The 26,717-nt window shown below is 37.3% G+C and overlaps 1 protein-coding gene across 1 annotated transcript; it reads right to left on the minus strand.

Moving 5' to 3' along the window:
- Positions 1-24,019: 24,019 nt before the first annotated feature.
- On the minus strand, positions 24,020-26,484 carry LOC128984546 (uncharacterized). The gene is made up of 2 exons (XM_054403880.1): positions 26,108-26,484; positions 24,020-24,902 (listed from the first exon to the last, which is right to left on the minus strand). The coding sequence occupies exons 1-2, from the start codon at positions 26,482-26,484 to the stop codon at positions 24,020-24,022; spliced, it is 1,260 nt and encodes a 419-aa protein (XP_054259855.1).
- Positions 26,485-26,717: the final 233 nt, after the last annotated feature.

The following is a 26,717-nucleotide window of genomic DNA, read 5'->3' on the forward strand; positions in this document are numbered from 1 at the left end:
AAATTATGATTCAAAATTGGAACAAAGATGAAATATACTTTCGACCATACACACAAGTAATGGAGGAAAATTATGATGAATATGGCCCGAAAGAAAATGTAAAAACCACTTACTATTTGTGTATCAAAATAAGAACATGAAAAGAGTGTACAAGAAATATGGTAAAAACTCAGTATGCCCTTCCTCTTTTTTTTTGGTTGTGAATACAAATGTTAACTATCAAGTGGTAGGAGTGATCATCACTCAACCAAATGTAAACCCTCACTTGGATTTCCCAGTAACAAGTAAATCTACCCATGGCCCCGTTCTAGGAGACAGTAAAACAGGTGTTTAGGTGCACGTTGTCCTAAGATCTGACGAAACTATTTACAAGCCCCCGCAAGACATCATTTTGGAAATTTGGGAAGGGAAGACCCTCTTCTATCAATCTTTTCAGTCCTCTCATGGAGTCCATTCAATTTCCCTCAGCTCTATCCTCAAAGAAACTTTGGACTGGCTCATAGGACACCAAAACCATTTTAACAACAAATTGTCACAGTATGACTATTGTCCCGTTGCCTTCTATTGTCCGAACCTCGTTTCTCACATTTCGGCCGTGAAGGGAGCCTGTGCAGCGGTCAGCCAGTGAAGTGTATGACGTAATTAAGGTTATATTTTTGTTTTCCATTAAAAGATTAAAACAAGCAGCTAGTCACAAACGACAGAAATACGTAATTGCCGTCAACCTGTTTCAAAGGAAGAAATGGAGGGTTACTTTACTTTGCCCTATATGTTCTTATGGGGCAGGTCAGGAAACCCTCTTTCCAATCCTATTGGCCTAATAGGAAGTAATTGAAACCCCAATTTTTCTCAAACAATATCAATGCAACAGTTCAATCTACAACTTGAATTTTTATGACGAAAATGTTGAAACCGATCAGGGCAATAAGTTGAAAAAATCGTCTTGTTCTTAAATATTTGGAAACTAAGTTCTTAAAGATGTACAAACCTGAACAAGAAATTTCAGTGGATAAAACTTTATTGAAGATGCGCTCTTGGCTATGCATCATACAATTCAATCCAAAAAAGAGAGCCCGATTTAGTGTCAAAATCTATAAGGTTTGTGAGTCAAGTTCAGGCTACTGTTCAGTTTTTAAAATTTGCGTTGGCCATTACATGTTTCTGCCACAACATCTGTCACACTGGACTTCATGCAGCCTCTTTTTGAAAAGGACGTGTAGTTTTTCTCGATAGTTGGTATTTATCCTCATTATTGTATACCTCCGTTTTGGAAAAAACGTGTTAGGCAGTCCGAACACTAGCACACAGACAACATAGACCAGTTCACGCCATAAAAGTAAACAACATTTAAAGCGCCAGAAGAAACTTGTGAAAGGTAAAAGAAAACTGATAATGAGTCAAAAAATTAAAATATCGTTTTTGAAAAACAAAGCTCAGCCCGTTTCAACTGGTGAGTTAGTACAACAATGGTGCATCTAATTTCAAAACATGTTTCAGGCGAAGTTTTTACATTTAAGAAAATAAAGTTGCAAAGGAAGTGGAAAAATCAATGGTTTGAAGAGGATAAATGCTACGCTTTGTCATCTTAGTCTAACTCGCCCGGCGCTTACTTGCATTTACGAGGCCAAGGATTCAAACTACCCGATTGGAAAGCGTTTCTAAAGTAGACGGAGTTTGTCCTAAAAAATCACAAAGAACTTTTACAATATATATGTTGCAACATAATGAATTAGAGTTGCATGTTAAGGAAATGCTCGACATGTTCAACAAGAAGAGTAAGTGATATAACAGTTGATATTGATCAAGAAAAAGAAATAAGTTGGATAAATGGATTGAAGAAGGAAGGATACGCTTAATTGTTTCTTCTGGGAGTTTTAAAGAGGCATTGAATGAATTGCAAAGCAAAGTGTTACACTTTTAATATCAATGTTAACATGAAGAAAATTCAAGAACGCAGTTTAAAGGTAAGTATTGCATGTCAGCCTTGTGTAAAATGGAGACAGATTTCAAAGTTTCCATAGAGTGGATTTTTTTCGCCTCAATCCATTGCAAAGGTGCTGTCTATGGCATTGGCGGGACAGCAAAGCGCCATGCATGGATGACGGTGAAGGGGGATAGGAATATCTATATTAAATCGGCTACAGATTTTTACAATCACATTGTGAAAAAGTTAAATTTATACAAAGCTTTTATGTTGATAAAAGCGAAGTTGAATCTGTTGAGCCAGTTCCCCAAAAATATTGGGAACATGTTTAAGTTGTCCCAAAGATACAGTCATGCCATCATTTTTAGAGCGTATGACTCTAAAAATCTCCTGGTACGAAGAACGTCGACATCTCTCACGACAAAGATACAAGTTCTTAAATAAATTGATTCAGATAATGTTTCAGCAAATTCCGATACTGTGTTCTCTACAAGTACCAGACTACGCTTTCAGGATGTTTACTCAGTTACAAGTGAAGATGTACCGAAGATGCAATCAACAATGTTACGTACTGTAATTGGTTTTAGGAGTTCAGCAGAGGTTTTATCTGGAACGTATGTATTGGTAGAAGTAGAATGTCAAGGAGGTAAAAAAAACGAAAGAAAAAATTTATGGCTACGCTGCGATTTGCCAAAGCAGTGTGGACAAAGAAAATTATGTATCTGCAATGTTTTTTTTTTAAATCTCATTGTTCTAGCAAAAAGACCTTTGTCGCAAATGATGAGGACATCAACCATGTTAGTTTTCAGAATATCTTGGGTAAACTTCCTAACCCAGATATTAAGCCAAAAGGCCTTTTTACCATTTTGTATGAATTTAACGGGAAAGTTTATACCCTAAAACAATAGGCTTGAGTCTTAAATGAATGTATTTTTTAGTTATTTTGGCTTTTTTGTATGAATGTAACACCCGTTAATATGTAATGCCTGCATCGTTGGGTAATTAAGTTGTGGTTATTGTGCGATGCAGATGCGAAGTACTGCTCTCAGTTTTATTGTTATAAAGGAGCGAAATATAAAACCTACCATGACAGAATCGACAAATATGTTTTGGGTCCTACAGTGTTAGTGCAACTCCTGGAGATGGCAAACCTCTTAAACAAGGGGTATCACATTTTTTTCTACAATTTCTTCGTCACTAAGAAGTGGGCCAACTTACCTAACTGGAACCGTTAGATTGGGACGGAAAGGTATTCCACGGCAGTTGAAAGGAAAGTTTGAGTTCGGGAAAAGATTTTGTAAGGAAAGGGGCCATTTTACAAATGTCAATTAGAGAGAAGACCACTAACAGAACCAATTTATTATGGTGTCAGTCAAGGCAAAACCCGGCAACGTAAGATACACTGTAAGAAGAAGTGGGAAGATTGTGATAAAAAAACAAACCTAAAATGGTGTACCAATATAATCATGGAATGAGTGGAATTAAAGGAACTGACCAGATCTTATACACCTATCCAGACGAAAGACGATGTATGAAACACTGGAAGAAGGTCATCTTCAACATATTTGGCCGAATGGTCCTCAATTCTTATGCTATTTACCTTATCTTATTTTCAAGTTGAACACCTTAATGAGAAAGTATTAAAGAAAGATAAACCTATTTTCCGACTCGATTTTGAGGTTTCTGCTATAGAGTTATTGGCAAATGAATGGCTGGCGGTGAAAAATGCTGCAGATAGAGTATGTAATGGCGGTGGTGATGGCCTTGTCAAAAAAAATTGGAGTTGAGAAGCTGAAAGGAAATAAAGAAAAAATTGCGCCGTCTGCAATGGGAAGAATGACCCGGAAGTTAACAGAAGGCAAAGTACGACGTGTCACATATAATCATGTCAAGAGCTGTGTCGCATTCAACTGAAGAATCTTAAGTCTTTGCAAAAAGATGAAGGATTAGCATCGGTTAACGAAGTTGTCTGACAAAAATATATGTTACAGAAACAGGAAAATGAACGTCAAAATTGCAGCTCAACCGTTGAGCTCTAGCGTTGCTGACGCTTTTGAATTGTTGTTAATCCCCACACATCCCAGTTTTGTAGGCTGTAAACCAACTATCGATTTCATTCGAATACTTGACCAATTGTTTGACATTTTCAACAGTAGAAACCCGTTTGGGAAGAATTTCAAATCCTCCATAAAAAAGAAACCCTGATCTACATTAATATGATCTTAGACAAGAGTTTAAAAATCGAAAACGTGGGGACGTTCTAAGGGGGATCTTAGATGGGGATCTTAGTACACCCTAGAAAAGACATTTGCTCTCGGTTTCGTTACTAACATTAACACAATTCGCATTATAATTGATAACTACTAACCGATCTCGAATTTAATTACATACTAACTTATAAGTTTTCTAAAGATCATCTGTAGTTGTTATTCTCATGTATATGAGCTAGAGGAGGAAATTATAACAACACAAATGTAAAGCAATTTCAGTGGGCCTTGAGAAAACTTATGTTCCGTAACAGTATCCATCCTTCTGCAAAGGGAAGTTGTTTAATTTTTAACGAACACCACCAAAATTCGGTCATAAGCTTTGGAAAAGCAGTGTGCAAAGTAATGAAACCGAGGACAACGACGATGACTTTAAGTTATGATTAATCTTTGCGATGATACTAGTAGTACATTTTATAGGGACAATTCAATGTACTACCATTGACTATACACAGAACTACATATGTGGTTTTGTGACAAGGAAAATTATAAATAAACTAGAATGTGAGGAATGTACGAATCTATTGGTTGATGACGAACACAACTTAAGCCCCTATACACATTTTACGGCTCTTGTAAACAGGGGTAAAACTTGTCAGAGCGATACACATTTTACAGATCATGTAAACAGGGGTAAAGCTTGTCAGAGCGTCGTCAGATGTGTTCAAGATTATAACATTTTTGTTTAACCATTTATTATTTTATTTTTTATTTATTTATTTTTATTTATTCATAATTTATTTATTTTTATTTATTTATTTGATACATTTATTTATTTTATAGATTTATTTATTTATTTTCATTTCTTTTGCATATTCCATGTCGTTAGGTTGTAGTTTAATAGCCTGTAGATTAATGAGCGGAATGCAGCCATTTTTTGATTGTATGGATGATTGGAGTCGGCAGGTATCATGAGGTCCGTTTGGGTGGGTTTTCTATATATTCCGATAGCTACCTTTCCTGTGCTGTTTTTTGTGATGGTTAAATCAAGGAAATTTATACGGTGGTTTTCTTCTGTTTCCATTAATTTCGAATGTGATGTTGTTATGGATTTTGTTTATGTGGTTTGGAACGAGATTAGATTGTCGTTTATTGTAGTTCATTAAAAGAAATGCGTCGTCTACATATCTTGCATAGAAGGTTATTTTATTGGAGAATGGTTTTTAATCAGAGAGGATGTGTTGTTCTTCGAATTTCTCCATATACAATTCTGCTAATGTGGCGGATAAGGGTCCACCCATGGGAAGGCCTTTGGGGTCAAAAGTGGGAGGGGAAGGGTTGGTGTTGTAAAGATATTTGCTTGTGTCTAGGTTCATTATACAATTATTTTCAATAAAATTTTAAATTTCTATGTTGAACTATTTAGTTTGGTCTTATATTTTGATTATATAATTCTTTTGTAGGTATTCTTCTACCTGTGATTGATACCAAAATTCTTAACAATCAAATACACTGGCAAAATATCAGGGAAAATTGGCAAAGCTTTCAAGAAGACTGGCTATACACCTGCGTATCGAATCAAGGACAATCCTATACCACTATACGACATAGAAACAAGTACAAAAGCCGGATCAATAGAAAAAGACAGAGGAGTGTACAAAATAACTTGCAATCCACCTTGTAACAAACAATATATTGGCTACACAAATAGATCATTTTCCCAAAGTTTCAAAGAACACAACACTAGCCACTACAAAAATCCCACTTCAATAGTAGCAAAACACCTCAAACAAAACCATACCCATTCAATAACATTCCCCGATTCCCTTACTATCTTAAACAGAACACAGTAAAAAACCATAGCCAAAATACAGGAAAGCTACGAAATCTATAAACAAGTTACCGAATCTGGACCTGACAGCCTACTTAACATAAAAGAAGACTTCAACAACTCCATAATTTTTAAGACCACGTATGAAATAGAAACTAACCGATTTGGCAAACCTGCAGAAATTAGACAACATCGCAGGTACTACAATTACGGGAAATCCACACCCCAACAACCCGTCCATCCACCAGACACAGTCAGTCTAACAACGGTCCCGGTTACACAAGTAAGCCTCCCGCGCTCGCAACACACGCCCACCGCGCCGCCAGTGTAAAGTGTGATGTGACGACCGGTAGCCTACAGTGACTCTCATGTATATAAACTTTGTATATATTAGGATTTAAGCTTAGTGTAGTGATCTCTGATGATGCCACAACTTGTGGCGAAATGCGCATCAGGAATTGAATAACGTCAAGAACTTCAAGGCAACATAAAACAAAAAGGTAATTTATTAAAAGGATTGTGTTTTATCTGTTAAAAAAAAGAGACATAGCCTTATAACCTGTAAAATTTCCTAGGCGTGTGTTTACTGTAAATAGTGTAATAATACGTTTTGTTAATAATCAGGTAACCTTTAACTTACCCTACTGGTGAAATTACAGAACGTGAGAAACGGCTCTTAAGAGAGGCATTATTGATGGAACTGATGTTGGTGAAGAATTTTACATTATGTATCAAGTAAAAAGTTTCAAATTTGTCATGCAATTGAAACATTATCTGAAGTAGGCCTTGATATATGCAAAGACCGTTACAAAATCTATGGATTCCATATTCAAATCCTACAAGTCTGTCTGCATGAACATGAGACCCAATTGTTACATTCGTCAGTTGGCGTAAAACAGTTTCTCCTTTTCCCCTTAACAATACATCCAACTGATAACGTATAGACCTAGACGATGGACCTAGAAGTTTTCGACGATGATTTTGTACCTCTGCGGCTTCATCATCCTGATCTTAAGCTATTGAAACGATTTGGGGAGACTTCCAAACTTCCAGATATTGAAAAACTCTAGGAAAAACATTTTTCCACGATATGCACAGACGAATGCAAGCAAAAATGCGACCATATTGATAACGCAGAGAATGAATACGCCGCCAGGGAACCAGCGATAGATGACATTTAGTCCAGGACCTGACTAGGGTTCTGTGTGCATGTCGAGTATAAAGAATTTTGCTTTTGCATTTCAATATAGGTGTCTTAGGGTGTGTTTTCCACTTGGGTGTCAAGTTCGCACCTGGTACATTTTCGAGCTATGACGTCATCAAGATGGCGGCTCGGCAATTTTGAAATGCGTACATTTCGCAAACCGTTTAACGGATCGGGATGATTTATCTTTTTGTTTGAAAGATACTTTTACAAACTATCTTTTTTGTATTTACACATTTGTTGTAAACTTAATATTCACCGCACAATATTGAAAAACGTCGTTTTTATTGTTATTATATTTATTGTTTTGCTTATAACTTCTTAACCGCTGATAAAATCAAACACCATCCGTTGGAAAAGTTGTAGATAATTCTATACCCTTTCCAATGATACCAAACAATATGTGATTAGACCTAAAAATAAAGCAAAGAGATTGAATAAACCGTAAAAAAACACTGAAAGTGGTGTACGGTCCGGGAAAGATTAGTCCTGGACATGACTGGGGTTCTATGTGCATGTCGTGTATAGAGAATTTTGCTTTTGCATTTCAATATAGGTGTCTTAGGAAGTGTTTTCCACTCGGGTGTCAAGTCCGCGCCTGTTTCGTTTTCCAGCTATGACGTCATCAAAATGGAGGCTAGGGCAATTTTTAAATGCGTATATTTCGCATACCGTTTAACGGATCGGGGTGATTCTTTTTTTGTTTGAAAGATAAGTTTACAGGAAATGATTTTCGTATTTACACTTTTGTTGTCAACTTGTTGTCAATTAAACGTGGTTTTTAATATCATTGTTTTTGAATTTTTCCTCATAACTTGTTAAACGCTTATAGAATGAAATAACTACCCATTACAAAAGTTGTAGATAATTTTATGCGCTTTCCAACGATACCAAACAATTAATGTTTGAAACTAAAATTAAAGCCAAGAGATTAAATAAACCGTTAACAAACACTTAACATGGTAGAAAGTCCGGAAAATATTGCGGCTGGAACAATTCTTTAAATACGTATATTTCGCATACTGGTTAACGAACCGGGATGATTCTTTTTTTGTTTGTAAGATATTTTTTAAGCCTATCTTTTTTGTATTTACACCTTTGTTGTTAACCTACTATTTGTCAAAAAGTTATAAGCAAAAGTAAAATAAAAATAACAATTAAATGTACATTTATTAATATTGTGGGATAAATAGTAGGTTAACAACAAAAGTGTAAATACAAAAAAGATAGGCTTAAAAAATATCTTACAAACAAAAAAAGAATCATCCCGGTTCGTTAAACGGTATGTGAAATATACGCATTTGAAAAATTGTTCCAGCCGCAATATTTTCCGGACTACCTACCATGTTAAATGTTTGTTAACGGGTTATTTAATCTCTTGGCTTTAATTTCTAGTTTGAAATATTAATTGTTTGGTATCGTTGGAAAGGGCATAAAGTTATCTACAACTTTTGTAATGGGTAGTTATTTCATTCTATAAGCGTTTAACAAGTTATGAAGAAAAACTCAAAAACAATGATATTAAAAACCACGTTTTTTAATATTGTGAGATAAATATTAAGTTGACAACAAAAGTGTAAATAAACATTTCCTGTAAAATTATCTTAAAAAAAAAAAAATCACCCCGATCCGTTAAACGGTATGCGAAATATATGCATTTAAAAATTGCCCTAGCCGCCATTTTGATGACGTCATAGCTCGAAAACGTACCTGGTGCGAACTTGACACCCGAGTGGAAAACACTTCCTAAGACACCTATATTGAAATGCAAAAGCAAAATTCTCTATACACGACATGCACATAGAACCCTAGTCAGGTCCAGGACTTATTACTGAATCATTCATCATCCACGTCGGGAGCGACTCGGAGTCGGAGAGCAATGATGACGCAGGACCAGACGACTCAGATGCGGAGGTGTCCGAAATCGAAGAGCTGCCCTAGATCCACATATCACGCACCGCGTTTAACTATGTTATGAATTACTGTTCTTAGTAATCAGATTATGTAGTTATTTACTTCTTGTTTTTTTATATACTAATTGTTTCCCTTAAAACTATCTAAGAATTTAACTTTATTAAAGCTTTATTTTCTAAGAAGATTGCAAATTAAACAAATATATTTTATTAATTATAAACTCTTCCTGTCTCTCAAGCTGTAGGGTTTTAGGATGTGTTCCCTATTTTTTCTATAACTATTTCCATCATTATCACAAACAACATATGATCTAGGTGTTTCCTGATGTTTTCTGTCAACTTTATCCTTTATCCAATTCTTCTTCGGGTCTTTCCTAAAATATACATCTTCTCCAGTTTTGCACTCATCTTGCTCTTGAGTCCCTCTGTCATAGTACAACTTACTCCGATGTTTAGCTTCCTCCAACTTTTTTACAACTTCATTCTTGTCATAAAGTTTGTGGTCTAGATCTAATACCGGCATTTTGTCCCTCAATTTTCGACACATCAAAAGTTCTGCCGGAGATAAATTTAAATCTGGAATAGGCGTGTTCCTGTACTCCATGAGTCCAAGTTCAAGATTGGAAATACCACATTTCCTCATGACATTCTTTGCAATTGACACAGCCTTTTCTGCAAAACCGTATCCTCTTGAATAACGTGGGCTTGATAAGTAAATCTGAAGTGTATCCGGATTTATAAGTAAATCTTCATCTTTTTATTGATAAAAATATCTGATTCACCAGAAAGTAGTAACATTCTTACTTCGATCTCAGCAATTTTAAATCCTTCTCTTGCCACATCGACCCATGTATTTAATCATCCTGTTCTTACTTGATAATTAATTAACTTATGGGGTAGTTTTGCCTTGGCCATATAGATCACATAAAGCTGTGCATGTATTTCGTGGATTGGAATGAACCATAATTGTAGGAAATTTTATCTCAAATCTTGAACATTTGCGGAACCAAATCCATAACCTAAGCATTGGTAACAAATTATGCTGTGACGCAAAATTCTAGGGGGGGAATAAACTAGTATTCACCAAAGTCAGGCTAGGCCTACCCCTAGAACCGGCCACACTCGAATTTCTTCCCCGGAGTGTTCAGAAGGAGCCGAGAAAATCCAGGGGTCGATACGAAGTTGTCACGGCTTTGACTGATCAATTTATTTAAAATTTAATCGAAGGCTCAGAGCTCTAGAAGCGCTCAGGAAATCCTGCAGACGCCCAGTTGGAGCTATATCATCCCAGCCTTCGTACAAGTGTTTTGGAGAATTTTGCCTAACTTTTAGAATGACTCTGTAGGGCCGACGAGTATCCAATCTTAAGCCAATGTGATATAAATACTCGTAATGAACTTTAAAATAATTAGCTAAAGGCCTAGGTAAATAGTATAAGATCGAATATAATGTAAAACCCAATCCCTACAGAGTCGTCGGGGCCTAATTAATATAATTGGACGGATAATTTATCGTGATAGGTTTAAAATAAATTTAATATTAATTTTCGTAGCTGGTTGTTCAAATCAGCCCGCTCCCAAGACTTGGTTCTTTCACCCGCCAAAGACGGGGTTTAGAACTTAGACGACAAGTCTCGGGGTATTAAAACGTCGAATCGACTAGAATAAATTTAAGTAATAAATAATCGTTAAACGAACAGAATAAACGTAATTTCGTAGCAAATTAATTTAAACGAACCGAAAGATATCCACCGCTAGTCACTGGCAGGCAGGAACTGGCGGGTTTTATGCAAGTCGGCGAAAACTAAGTTAATAAAATTTAGAAAATTAAATCGAATTTAAACGGGTAAAAATGAGTGGCAGACGAGTATACGTATATTAAAAGAATAATAAAATGGACGTTAGTAAGTCTAACAACGAAGTTAGCTAACCTGAATCAATAACGTAGAATCGTATGGCGTGATCGTAATTTCGCAAGAGCTTCTCGTGAACAAGTCGACGGTTGAACAGCGAATAATCTTGTCCGGCTCAAATCATGATTTCCTCGGTCGAGGCTTAATCGCTCTGGTGGTGAGTTTGAGAACTAGCCAACAGCTGATCGGAAATTCACCTGATGAGCCGGTCTAGTTGTCGTCTGTCGTTGGTCAACAAATAAACACCAGTTTGGGGTTATGTAGTCGGCGGCGTTAAATGTCTGTAAAATCGGCCGATTTAACTTTATTATGTGAAACGAAGTGCTATTATGAATAAATATGTAGTTGTGGATGTGTTTGTGTACTTCACTGTGAATAAAAATAGGCCTACGTTCTTTGGCCCATAGCCCAAGCTATGGCCAACACATAGGCCTCGGAGTAGGCTATTGTGGTTAAAAATCGGGTAAGTTCTGGTGTTCATTTATTCGCAGTACGTTTTTACCCCCCTTAAAATTTGGTACCTTACATCCCTTACCAACTTCAGCAAAAAAAAAGAAAAAAATCTTAAACGTAGGGGTTCGGACGGGGTCGGAATGGTCTCGAAGAAGGGGTGCCTGTAGAATTCGTCGTTTAGTCGTAATCGTTCGTATCTTATCGTATCAACCAACGGGAGGGATATCACCAGCTCCGTCGGGGCGTGCGTCGGAGTTCGTTGCGTTGTTCGATGCTCTTCGGATTCGAAGAATCTACGTCGTGTCGGGCGTCGTCCACGAGGCACGTCGGCCACCTCCGATGTGAGGTGACTCACCACGACAAGGCCCGATTGGCCGTCGTTCGTCGCGGTTAGCCTCGATGCGTCGTCCTTCCGGTCTCGGCGAATTAATACGTTGGGACGTTCACGAGGCACGTCGGCCACCTCCGATGTGAGGTGACTCACCGTGGCCAGGCCCGTGTGGCCCTCGTTTGCAACGGGTTGCCTCGGGAAAGCATCCTTTACGATAGATTGCGTAACAGGATTTCTGGGATACCTCTGTTTGACAGGGGTTGCAATTGCCCTGAGCCACTGCGTCTGCTCAGTCAACGCCGACTACCCCGAATCGTCGTCAAAAAGCGGTATCTCGCGTTCCAGAAATTCTGCGAGTTTCGTGTTTTCTCGTGTAATTTTGAAAATTTCGATATGTTGTTGACCGGAAAGGGCGGGGAGACATTGTCGTTGTGGAGGTTTCGTACTGCGGTGTGTACTCTGACTAGAGCGAGGTCAGCAGTACACCGAATGCCGAGTACCACCTCCACACTTAGGCCCGGGACGTGGATATCCCGCGAATAAGGTTGGCCAGCAATCGTCGTCTACTCGGTATCGATCCGAAACACACGCTGCGTTGTCCATTCGTTGGTTGACGTCAGTCTGGTCGGGTACGACGCCGCACGTCCGAAAGTGACGTACGATCTCCAATCAGACTGACTGACGAGCCGGTATCTACGAGGGCGCTGAACGTCTCACCTGAGATGACCACGTCGACGAAGGGTCGGTCATCTCTGGGGGGCGCGTTCGCGGCTGACGGTTCCCGTGAATTGCGTTATGAAATGGAGCAAACGGCTCCACTCGGAGGTCGTACGGCGTCGGGTAAATCATTGCGTCTATCGAACGTTACGTGATGATCGTGTTCCGTCGTTGGACCGAAGATCGGATGCGCGCCGGAATATCTTACCTGCGCGACGGGATGTTGGCTGGCGGCTTTACCAACACTGCGAGGGTTCGTCGAACGGGTAAAGAATCAGCGTTCGGTGGGAGTCCGAGTATATCTCGTACGCTGGCCGTCTCCTGGTGCGTGGAAGGAGGTTCCAGCAACTGCGTTCGAATTCGGATATCATGGGCCGCAGAGGCGGTAGTCCAAGATATCGAAGTCACCGTCGGGTTCATCGGCTGACCGATGCTTCCCAACGGGTTTCTCCAAGACTCGCAAAAGCGTTTGCGAAGCTCGGCGACGCTGATCCCAGTTCCCAGCTGATACTTCGTCGTCTCAGCTATTATTGTCTGCTCAAAGTGTGGATCCAACCGACGCGCGGGTCGTCTATCGGCGATCTCGGTAAGCTCTCCATCGTCGAAGGCATTATTTCGGAAATTTCGTTGTAATTGTAGTCGTCGACGTTTGAATTTCCACCGTGTCTATCGTTACGTGGCTAATCGATAACGTTCGGGTCGAGTAATGGTCGTCGTAGTAGTCGAAGTCGTCGTAGATTTCGTTTATCTCGTAATTTCGTTTAAATGTCGAAGTCAAAACCGCGTTTTCGAGTCCAAATGTTCGGGCGCCAGAGATGTGACGAAAAATTCTACAAAACGACAGTACAAGGACGTGAGACCGAGGAAGCTCAGTCCCTGTTCGGGCGCCAGAGATGTGACGCAAAATTCTAGGGGGGGAATAAACTAGTATTCACCAAAGTCAGGCTAGGCCTACCCCTAGAACCGGCCACACTCGAATTTCTTCCCCGGAGTGTTCAGAAGGAGCCGAGAAAATCCAGGGGTCGATACGAAGTTGTCACGGCTTTGACTGATCAATTTATTTAAAATTTAATCGAAGGCTCAGAGCTCTAGAAGCGCTCAGGAAATCCTGCAGACGCCCAGTTGGAGCTATATCATCCCAGCCTTCGTACAAGTGTTTTGGAGAATTTTGCCTAACTTTTAGAATGACTCTGTAGGGCCGACGAGTATCCAATCTTAAGCCAATGTGATATAAATACTCGTAATGAACTTTAAAATAATTAGCTAAAGGCCTAGGTAAATAGTATAAGATCGAATATAATGTAAAACCCAATCCCTACAGAGTCGTCGGGGCCTAATTAATATAATTGGACGGATAATTTATCGTGATAGGTTTAAAATAAATTTAATATTAATTTTCGTAGCTGGTTGTTCAAATCAGCCCGCTCCCAAGACTTGGTTCTTTCACCCGCCAAAGACGGGGTTTAGAACTTAGACGACAAGTCTCGGGGTATTAAAACGTCGAATCGACTAGAATAAATTTAAGTAATAAATAATCGTTAAACGAACAGAATAAACGTAATTTCGTAGCAAATTAATTTAAACGAACCGAAAGATATCCACCGCTAGTCACTGGCAGGCAGGAACTGGCGGGTTTTATGCAAGTCGGCGAAAACTAAGTTAATAAAATTTAGAAAATTAAATCGAATTTAAACGGGTAAAAATGAGTGGCAGACGAGTATACGTATATTAAAAGAATAATAAAATGGACGTTAGTAAGTCTAACAACGAAGTTAGCTAACCTGAATCAATAACGTAGAATCGTATGGCGTGATCGTAATTTCGCAAGAGCTTCTCGTGAACAAGTCGACGGTTGAACAGCGAATAATCTTGTCCGGCTCAAATCATGATTTCCTCGGTCGAGGCTTAATCGCTCTGGTGGTGAGTTTGAGAACTAGCCAACAGCTGATCGGAAATTCACCTGATGAGCCGGTCTAGTTGTCGTCTGTCGTTGGTCAACAAATAAACACCAGTTTGGGGTTATGTAGTCGGCGGCGTTAAATGTCTGTAAAATCGGCCGATTTAACTTTATTATGTGAAACGAAGTGCTATTATGAATAAATATGTAGTTGTGGATGTGTTTGTGTACTTCACTGTGAATAAAAATAGGCCTACGTTCTTTGGCCCATAGCCCAAGCTATGGCCAACACATAGGCCTCGGAGTAGGCTATTGTGGTTAAAAATCGGGTAAGTTCTGGTGTTCATTTATTCGCAGTACGTTTTTACCCCCCTTAAAATTTGGTACCTTACAATGCAAATGCGATGAGATGTGATGACACTGTTGTGTTTCCGAATGTTTTGTATGTAGTGAGGTTTAGATGCGTTGTTCAACCTAGCTACATGTGTACATCAAAGTAAAAACTGTGTACACATTTTTTTTAAATACCTGAATTGACATTAGTTCACCTACTTTACCAAAACCATAGACTCCGTAGTTAGTCTATTCCAAAACTTGAACACAGCTCTCATCCTCAACGTACTCATCTATGACACAATTTTCAACCCGATTATAAAAAACTGTTATACCAATAAATGAATCTCAGGTGTTCTTTCTTGAATTTAAAAATAAGTGGTGATTGAAAGTATAGTCCACTGTCAAATGTACACCCGTGTGCTCCTTGATGAGGCAGGTGTGGGAGTAGTCTTAATCTCTTCGTTTGACCTTTGAGAAATACAATTTCGATGGTGGCACTCTTGAAAATTGTGCGTTTGAACGCTGTGGGTAAAAAACAAAATGGCCGCCATTTAAATTGTTTAAAGTCAAATTTCGTGAAAACCAGCTATTAAAATAAAGTTTTGCAACACATTATTTAAAGTCCTTTTTATTCCAAATCGAATGACACTTTATTTGCGAAAATCGGATAATAAATAAAAAAGTTATGTAACTTTTGTTATTAATGCTAATTATCAAAATGGCAGTCATTTTAACACCACAAAGTTAAATTCCATAGAAACTAGTGACAAAAACATTATAAAAGTTACATAACTTTTTTATTTATTATCCGATTTTCGCAAATAAAGTGTCGTTCGATTTGTAATAAAAAGGACTTTACATATTGTGTTTCAAAGTTTTGTTTTAATGGCTGGTTTTCATGGAATTTGACTTTAACATCTTTTAATGGCCACCATTTTGAAATTCGATGAGCCTGATCAAAGATCTTTTCGGAGAATGTTTATGGTTGTAGACTTAAAGTTTATACCAAGTTTCATGAAAATATCTTCAAGGGCTTTTGAGTTATGAGTTATTTTCAAAAAATTCAAAATGGCGGATTACGGCTAAACTAAGCCGAAATCAAAACAAATTTATACAACATTTTTGACTTATTTTTGCACATAGAATCTGAATCTGCACAGTCCACTACGCTTTACTGAAACACCCTTTATTACTTTTTGAAATATTTAACTGTCCTGGGACATTACATCCACCCTGATTAATTTTATTTATGAAAAATATAAAATTATGTTTTATGAAATAATGGTTGATCCTACATAAAAACTGTAATCATATTTTTTGTGGAGATTTAAAATAGCTACATTTTGGTATCAACAATTCTTTTGTAACCCTAACGGTTACTGATATAAGTAAGAAAACAAGTTTGTGATGGCGGCCATTTTGTTTTTTACCATTCGGCGTTCAAACGCACAATTTTCAAGAGTGCCACCATCGAAATTGTATTTCTCCAAGGTCAAACGAAGAGATTAAGACTACTCCCACACCTGCCTCATGAAGGAGCACACGGGAGCCTGTATATGTACATTTGACAGGGGACTAGTAGGAAAAAAAGGCAAGTGCCAACCTTACAATATATATAAGCTAACCCGATAAGGAATAGTTATATGTTCTTTTGAAATTGATAAGTCACACTTATTTCATAATTTAAAATTTTCTAAGAGCCATAAAGCATAGATTTTTGAACAAAACATTTCAAATGTATCATATATTCATCATTTTGTTGAAACTATAAAAAACTTGCCATGCAGTGGAGAATCCAATAAAAATCATAAATAATAATGTAAACATTTAATTTTGACAGTTTCAGTAGACCTTTGAATACAATTTTAATATTAACAGCTGGTTCATTAAAAGTAGTGTAAAATTATCCATATGGTCGAAATGTAAACAAAATTGCAGAGTGAACTTTAAAGGCCTCTGGGGCAGAGCCCCAAGGAAATTTACATCGTTTCTCTTTTGAGGGCTCACCTACAGACCAATACCTTTCTTTAGACACCCCTACCAAGTTTCTACGCCCAGCCGTTCTCTCAAATTAGCTGTGACAAAAACCTCGTTTTCCTCCTTAAGAATAACATGGGATGGAAATTTAAAGGCCACTGGGGCAGAGCCCCGAGGGAATTCTCCATGTTTCTCTTTTGATGGCTCATCTACAGACCAGGACCTTTCTTTAGACACCTCTACCGAGTTTCTACGCCCAGCCGTTCTCTCAAAATAGCTGTCACAAAGAAAAACAGTTTCAAATTAATATATAGATATGAAACAGATATAAATCCTGAAAATCCTTCTGCAAGTAGAGCATTCAAACACTGCTGAAGTTACTGAAGAGAGAAAACTTAACGCGTTTATTAGTTTTCTTTCTTACAATGTCAACGAGTACATTTCTGAATGTTCCACGTTTGAGTCAGCGGTTAATATATTGCAAACTATTTATAATCCTAATAGCAGAAGATAGATAAAAACCTAGACGCGTATCAACAAGAGCTTAAACTTCTCTTCTAAGTAAGGACTAAGGACTGCAATTTTCATGCCAGAGATGGAATACTTATCGAGATGAAGCCGTTCGAGATGTCTTTTTATAAGTGGAATTATGAATCGAAATATTAAACAAAGACTATTAGAAAAACCATAATTGTAGAGGACATTTCACGTTCGCTTGAGTCTCCACAGAAGAGCTGTGAATCATGAATCTTCAATCCAAATTAGAGTCTCATGTTGCAACAATTCATCAACACTACCAGATAAACTGGATGGAAATATAGATCCTGAATAGCCTCCTACTCAGCTGCTGTAGCGAAAACCTTGAAACAGAAGTGTTTCTACTGCGGTGGCAGGCGTCATTTTATTCGAAGTGACCGTCCGGCCAAAGATACTACTGGCTCGGGCTGTAAGTAAAAGGGAGATTTATGAAGGTATGCAAGTCGATGAAGCTGTTATGATGGAAAATGGTTTGTATGTAATTTCAGAACGGAAACAGGTATCAATGGCTTACCTACACAACCCTAAGGTCACCTATCAAAAGTTATGTTTCTGTGAACTTGGAATTATCTAACCATAATTTTGAGAGTAAAACTGTTTCTTATTGACAATCTGTGTACTGACATATTGGTTGGTCATGATTTAATGAAATTGCATTCTTCAGTAAACCTAAAACTCCCTGACGCAACCGAACATAAAGTCAGAGTACCTGTAAAACTGTAAAATCATTGCCAGTAGGCCCCTTATTCCACTACTGTTGTTCTTATTCTTATGCATGACCATTGACCACTTTGTCACACCATTTATAATTAATATTGCATTATTTACAGCTTAATGTGTTTCGATCGTATTAGATCTCATCAGGCAAACATAGGTGACTAATCACAAGTACTGCAAAACCATTTATTTTGTTAAATTTCTACTTTTTTTGTGCGAGTGTTATTATTTTTTAAACTTGTGCCTTTGAAATTTTCGACTATAGTCATTTTATGACTAGAACCCTCATTTTGTTACTACCTTTTTTACTCCACTCACATACTTTCTTTGCAATGTTGTTGTAATTTTCTTCTCCTACAGTGGCTTTTTCACCAAGCATTGTCTCGGTTAGTTTTACTTGTTAGGTATTTTTCTCATTTACCTATTTTACGTCAGTTTAGATTTTGTAGCCAATTACATTGTAAATTTGCCGTATCAAGTTTGTAGATTTTACGTTGCAGATAATTTTGTTGTTTAGGTTTATCGATGATATCAAAGAGGTGGTCTAATGGTGATTTATGCTCCTGTGAATTTATTTCTAGGTCCCAATACTTTTCTTTATATCAAAATTTATTTTTTTTTAATTTCTTTAATTTCCTTATCCAAACCATATTTTTTTATTTTGAGAGACGAGGCTTGATGTTTTAAATTTATATCCACTCGTTTCGTTGAATCTTGTAAGCATAAATAAGTCGTTCTGGCTGGTTTTCCGCATACTTTTCCCTTCTAGAGCCTTTTTAAAGTATATGTTTACATACTTTGCGCATTCCCCTTCACTCCGAATTTTCTTTCTCAAAATCTTGTGAGATGAAGTACACTTAATTTTTCTGGGAGAATTGTCTTCTTTTTTCATGCTTAGAATTTAATGACATGTCTGCTATTTCGGTATTTATGTTAATGATTTTTTTGTTATGAGGTTTATTAGGTTTTTGGTTCTAATTGAATTGCTGTCTATAAGCTGTTTTCATTGGAAAGGAGGAGGTCCTCCACTAATTTATCATACTGATTTCTGAGTTTAATTTGTTTTTAGGTGACCTATCTTCATATCAATATCAGCGGTTCTCTTTTTGACAATATCTACCTGGATTATCAAAATTGACTGTGTACTCTTGCAAACCCATGGTTCTGCAGAAGATCTCGGATACGATGAATTTTTAAACACCTCGTCGTATACCAAAAAGTATGAACTTCATTGTAATTTCCTTACTGTTTACATTAAAATATGTCAATAACATAATTTTCATTTACAAATTTCAGTTGATTTGTCTCTGTATCACTGAACAAACCACAAAAGGTATAAAATTACCTGAGACTGCCAGAGTGATCCTGTATAGTCCTTATGGATTACGCGTTTCGTGATCAGATCTCTTACAAGAACATTTAACAGTGTCACTTCAAAAAGGTCGTCAAAAGTTTAAATACGAAACACGGACACATACTATTAACAGACGTAGACGTTTTGCGAACAAAAACAAGTAGGCTTACCGACAAAAACTTACAATATCCAACCGCGTGCGCACAATTGCAGGTTAAGGTCATGGCTGCGATGCGGAAGATCCCTCTGACAGTACTCAGGTAATTTTATACCTTTTGTGGTTTGTTCAGTGATACACAGACAAATCAACTGAAATGTGAAAATGAAAATTATGTTATTGACATATTTTATTGTAAACAGTAAGGAAATTACAATGAAGGTAATACTTTTTGGTATACATTTGGTGGTTTTTTGTTTATAAATTCGAACTACTTCACAAGTGTTTGGATTAGGCGGTATAGTACATCTTCCCATTGTGAAGCACGGGTACAGCAGCTAGTAGTTTATAAAATGAGTTAAAAAATTACACTATATACAATATTTACAATAAACTATACCTTCAAAAACTTGGCCGTTTAACGGATGATATGGCGGACATACACTTATCTCACTAGGGGCTCTTCCTTAAGTTCTTTTAAGGAGTACAACGGCCTATTTAAGAGTATTCCATCCAGTGCCTTCTTGAAGGAGGGTGCATCCATCCCCTGCAAACGAGTAGGCAGAGTTATAAATTTTGAAAGCAGAACGAGGATAACTACTCAAGGTACGCCTGAGACAGCAGCGGGGTAGTTCGATATTTTGGGATCTTCTGGTATAGTACTGGTGCACCTCATCTTTTCTAGTGTGAGCCCTTAAATCGTCCTTCAATAGAGTCAGGATATCAAATACTAACTGACTGTATACCTTGAGTACCCTTTAGATCTTTAAAGATTGTCCGCAATGATCCAAATGACTAGCATATGTAGGCTAATAATCCTAAAGGCCATTTTTGTAAAACAGCATATCTTTAACCATAAAATGGTATAAAAAACTATTTTTTCACCTTCTAGATGTTGCTATAACAAAAATGCCCACATTTAAAACAAAGCTCTTTCGAGAAATTCCTCTTCCACGTATGTATGCATACCAATAGGAGGCCCCAAAAACGACAGGGCACTTACTACATGTGTGTTCCTTGTAACACCCTTCTGTGCATCCCCATGCACAGTAACACCCATGCATGCAAGACTTCCACACGCTACAGCAGTTCTGACAGGTAGGATAGTCCTACACAAAAATATATAAGATTATATTAAAAATATTATTTTAAACATGTAGCCTACTTTAAATCACTGCGGCTGTTACTAACCCTTCGTCAACCTTATAAGTCCGTGCAGTCACAATAATTGTTCTTCTTTTCATTTATAGGTATGACAACCATGATGTTGTACGGCGTGGATGGACGGAAAATTTTGTATTTTGTTCACTGAACACACCTCCGTCTTCAGAAAAAAAGATTATCATCCTAAACGGTTGTCAAGATGGACCGGCGTCCACCGATTACCACCAGGGGATAAATGCTGATCTCTTTGAAAACCAGCTTCTTCCTTCATTGAAGGCCAAATTTCCTTGGAAATCGTGCGTGATTATTATGGTCAACGCTCCATTTCACAGCATACTTTTCTCCATCCAACGCCTTCCAAAAGGATGAAGAAGGATGATATTATCAAGGCTCTACATAGAAATGGAATTCAAATACCAGATGAAATTGTACCAGGCCGAAAGCCACGAAAGCCAATCAAAGACGATTTGTTGCAGTTGTTTAAGGTAAAAATACTTATTTTTAAATATAAATCACTTACAAACACCGCAAATTTATACTTCTCATGAAACTATTTTATTAAAATATAATATTACTAGGTTCCATGCACAAACTGATAATTATTGTAAAATTAATCTTGAAGAAATAATGTGTGGATGACCCGGCACAGCAGCATGGACACCAAGACGTTCGACTACGGTATTTCTTTTTTAACCCTATCGAAACTTGTTTTGACCCCCTTGAAGAGAAATGTCCGGAAGGAAAATAAAACCCTTTCTATGAGTGATGGCGTCATCAAAACAGTAAGAGAAGAAGTTGAAAAAATTGGAGAGGAACTGTGGAGAAAATGTTGCCAGCACGTGCAGAATGAAGAGGGAAGTGCGGTAATGACTCCTTCCATCGAACCCTTTATCATACCTATCGACGAAGAAGACGACGACGACGAAGAAGATGAAGAAAATGGTGGATATGAAAACATGGATTTGCAGGCATGACGACTTGACCTGTCTAACGCAGGGTTATACTTTTTGTGAATTTATCTTTGTAAATATTTTTTATTATGTAAGATATTTTTTTGCTTGATGTACAATTGCTATTGTGTAAATAGTTTTGTAAATATTTATTTGCATATTTTGTATTTGTCTTTTTTTATTATTATAAGTTTTTGTTGCATAAAGCTGTACAATTTTATAGATATAAGAAAGATTGTATAATCTTTCTTGCAAAACTACAGTTAAATGAATTGCTAATAAAAGATAATGGTTGACAGACCAAATTTAAAATTTAATTAGCTGAATTTATGTTTGTTGTTTGTTTTATTTTGTAAGAATTTTTATTTATTTATTGGGTTATGTACAATTGCAACATTTTTGATATGTGTAGGAAACAATTATCTTAGTAAAAAATAATTTATCCAATGAAACACAATGATATTTTACCTGGCCCTAGTACAACAGAAGACACATTAGTTTACCCAAACACATCAATTGACTACTTAAATAATTCTTTAGAACTAATCGGTTAATCACCCATCAAGAAGAAAAAAGTCCAGGTTGAGAGCTACACCAAAACGAAGATTAAAAAAATTAAAACTAGCCTAGAAAAACATTTAGTGACAAAATAATCATGATTCAGAATGTAGAAATAGATGATGTAGTTGCTCCTGAGTCTGAAATGTTAGCTCAGATGAAGTAAAAGTTTTCACAAATGACAAAGCGAAGTGAACAAATGAAAATTTTAACATTACTTCCTAAAAGTTGGAAGATTTTGAATACTCCTCACAACAAGACTATGAATACATATAAAAGAAACTTGCTTCACGCTTTGGTGATTCAGTGGCTATTGTTGGAACCCAAAAGTTCCATTCCTACAGCCCGATTTCTGAAAACCGGATCAGTATTATTAAGTATTACCAATACAGCCCCGATCAATTCACTAAAACTATTACGGAGTTTGATTTTATAACTCAAAGTTATAACTTCAAAGTGTTAAATGGGCTCCTATTTATATTTTGAATTGTTGCGTTGGTTTCAGACAGCGATCGTTGGTTACTTGACTAGCAGAAACCCAAGGCATTCAACCGAAGTCTCACAGTTGTTACAGAAATTGGGGGAGTTTGGAACCTGCAATCATCGCCGATGGCTTTGTGAGCTCTGAAGAAATGAACGGATTGAAGTTCGCTAGTCTGATAGCTGGCGGAGACAGCAGTGTATATAATCGAATAAGGCCCCCTTCACACTGGGCCACCATGGTGGTGACACCAGTGGCGACACCATGGTGGCTACGTTACATTAGCATTGATTTAAATGGGACATCTTCACACTGAGCTTTGGTGGCGCGACTGGCCGCGCGACCAGAAATGCGGTGGCTCGGGGTTGCGATTTTCAGAGACACCAGTCTGGTGGCGCCACCACGTCGTACCATGGTTTCTTATCGGACTATTCACATTGGAGCGACTGGCCGCGCCACCAGTCACTACCCTCGGGCATTACTCAGTCTACTAGTGGAGTGCTAAACGTGTAGATCATGAGTAACGGTACGGATAAAGTCGATACAGAGCGTTTCATATTGGAAATACAAAATAGGCCTGCAATATGGGACATGACATCCAACGTGTACTCGGACAGGGATGCAAAGAAGAAGGCGTGGATAGAAATGGTAGATAATATCTTCATCGGAAAAGAAGATGCTAATGAAAATGAAAAAAATGAATATGGTAAGTAAAATTAACCCTGTTTTACTTTTTTATTTGTGATGATGTGATAGGCTATGTATCAAGAATTGAGTAATCAAGTACGTCCATTTTACTGACGTCACAAATCCTTAGTGGAGTAAAGTCAAGGCCACACTAAATTAACAGACCATATTGCTCCTGAGACATGATATTTTTATTTTTTATTATTTATTATTGTTATTATATTATATTTTGACTTTATTTTTGACTGTAAATGACTTCTCTTAACCTAATAATCAAAGTATGTTTTTTAACTATTAGTTTTTGTTCTTTTATAATTTTCCTTGTTTACTATAAGCATGTATATTTTATTATAACTTATAAGAAATCTGACACTTATCATGTATATATTAATAATGTAATTAATGAATAAAGATATTTTGAATGGTCAGCATACATCTGTACCAAGGTCACACTAAATAAAAAAGTTGTTTATTTAGTGTGGCCTTGGTACAGTTGTATGCTGACTATATGTTATTATAGGTTGATCATAAATTAAAACAATAATAAACCATATAAATATTTCTTATAATGTTTATTGACTTGAGATCTCAAAACATAATTTACAAATGAAACGTGATAAAATCCTAAAAGCAATATGAAGTCCCAAAAGACAAACAATTACATTTTACACAAACTTAAAGATTGTTTTTTTTCTGTACACCCATGTATGTCTCAAATAACACGGTACTGCCATTCCAAAGCACCTTCAGGGCTGTCAAAATACTCAGCAAATTTGTCCCTCACTGTCAAAGCTTCTTTAGTTCCCCTACTTTCAACGTCTACCTCAAGTTCATGAAAGCCGGTCACATTTAATGTTTCTTCAAAATTATAGCCTTCTCTTTTTCTTACAAAATTATGGAGAATGCAACAAGCTTTGATTATATCTTCAGCTAGTGATACATCCACGTTCATGGCACGATGAAAGATCTGCCATTTATTACTTAGTAAACCAAAAGAGCACTCTATCATTCTACGTGCCCTTGAGTGACGATAGTTGTACACCTTTTTTCTTCTTGTTAATGACTTTCTTGGAAAAGGTCGCATGATGTGATTTGATAATGCAAACGCTTCATCTGCAACTATCACGTATGGCAAGGCAGATGATGACTCACTTATTGGTTGGGCTTCTGGTAACTGGAATGTTTTGTTCTTTAATGCAGCGTGAAGAGCACTTTTCTTGAAAACGCTGGAATCACTCTCCTTCCCGTAAGCCCCGGCATCAATAAAAGTAAACTGATAGTTAGCATCACACATAGCTAGCAAAACAACTGAGAAATAGTTTTTGTAATTGTAATACATTGACCCACTGTTCCACGGTTTGGTCAACCGAACATGTTTACCGTCCAGGGCCCCTACACAGTTTGGATAGTTGGTTACAGATTCAAAGTCGTTCGAAATGCACTTCCACTGTTCTGCAGTGATCACAGGAATACATTCATTTTTCAATGATATCCATATTTCCTTTGTTACTTCTCTTATGATACACGATATTGTGGATAACCCTAGACGATAGTAAATGTGAAGTTGAGTCATTGTAACACCGCTTCCCAAATAACTGAAAACAAAACAACATGCAATTAGTATTGATGTCACTGGGATTAGTGGGGGTTAGCTTAAAAACAAAATATACATTATTCATTAGCTAATACATATTTATGTTTATTTCAGGTCGATTGCTCCAGAGAAAATGGAAGAGCCTGCGTGATTGCTACTCCAGGGAGTGCCTGCGCCTATCAAATCTGAAAAGTGGGTCTGCTGCATCCAGAAAAAATCCATACGTGTTCTACCAACAGCTAACATTTTTGGGCCCAGTTACAAGGGGCAAGAAAACCACTAACAGTATGACCGATGTTTCGCTGGATGAGGATCCAGACACCCCAACAAAAGAAAGACCAGGTACGTCCGACTCATCAATACCCTTGATCGGCAAGAGAAAGAAAACTGACCCTCCTGTGTGTAGAGATGTCCAAGAGATTGTCAATGTTTTGCAAACAGGAATAAATTACAGACAGGAGAGGGAAGCTGCTGTTGAAAATGACAGTGATCGTCTTTTTTTGTTGTCCCTATTAGCTCCTCTGAAAGCAGTACCTGAACATTTGCGTTTTTCAGTAAAAATGGAAATGATGCAAGCAGTTGAGCGTGCTCGCGCAATGTCATTGAATTCTTCACAGCCAGGTCCATCTGGTTTTACCACACAACACCAAGTAATGCCATCTTACGTTCAACCACCATACCAACCGCATCAACAAAGAATGTCGTTTACAAATCTGCCACCTCTCAATCAACCAAACAATCAACCAAACAATCAACTTGGTTCAACACGTGATTATCGCAACGATGTGACCTCTCCACTATCAAATTCCACTGATTTATCCCTCGACTCTGAACATGACTCCCCTTTACACACCCCTTTATTAAGTTATGTAGCACATAGTACAAGTTGATGGGTAAACATAATTTATCATATATAATAATATATGTTCTCTCACTTAATTTCACTTATATTGTGTAATTTTCATTCGTTTATTATATATTTAACAACCCTTTCAAATGTACACATTCTGAACGTGTGGGTGGACTTTACTAATCTTTCTAAGTTGTTAAGTTAACAATTATAATAAGATAACGTTTTTTCTAATATGACAAAATGTATACTCTATTTCATTAGCATATTTTCGTCATTCTACTTTATACAATTGTGTCAATGTTTTACAGTGTTATTAATAAAATGGTATATTAACTAAGTTTTATTTCATTTACCTCAAAGTTAGCAATAGTTTCTCCTCTGGAGGTATGCTGTCCCGCAGTCTCGTTGATTGTCCTGATATTTTCTCTTCCACACGTCCCAGGAGTTCGTCAAAACTTGAAACACTCATTCTTGAATATGTGTAAAACTTGTCAGGGTTATTCCTAAGGTCCTGATATTGAGTAAAGAAAGTCCCCCTGGTACTTCTATCTCTTAAAAACGGATGAACCCAAAAACTACGTTTTTTCTTACGCTTTCGCAATTTCAAAAAAAGATATGCTAAAGCACCTGCTTCTTCGACGTCCATGATTAAACTGTGACTGACTGTGAGCTTTGTAGGCTGCAGCTGCATTGGTGGCTGAGCTGGTGGCTGAGCTGGTGGTTCGCACATTTTGACCGACCACCATGGTGGCCCAGTGTGAAGAGGCCCTAAGGATGATCAGACCCTACAAAACCACTAAAAAAATATCGTGCAAAATTCACTTGCTCCATAACTTTTCCACTAAAAGGAAAGTATTAGCGACAACGAGTAATTGTCCCAAAAATACAATATATTGGAGGAAGAAAATTTGTGATAACATTTTAAGGTGCCGGACTGCTGTCACAAAAGCAGTAAAGGTAAGA

The sequence above is a fragment of the Macrosteles quadrilineatus genome, unplaced genomic scaffold (genome assembly GCF_028750875.1).
Source record: "Macrosteles quadrilineatus isolate MER2022 unplaced genomic scaffold, UCM_ALF_1.0 Scaffold_2__2_contigs__length_208266976, whole genome shotgun sequence".
Taxonomy (NCBI): domain Eukaryota; kingdom Metazoa; phylum Arthropoda; class Insecta; order Hemiptera; family Cicadellidae; genus Macrosteles; species Macrosteles quadrilineatus.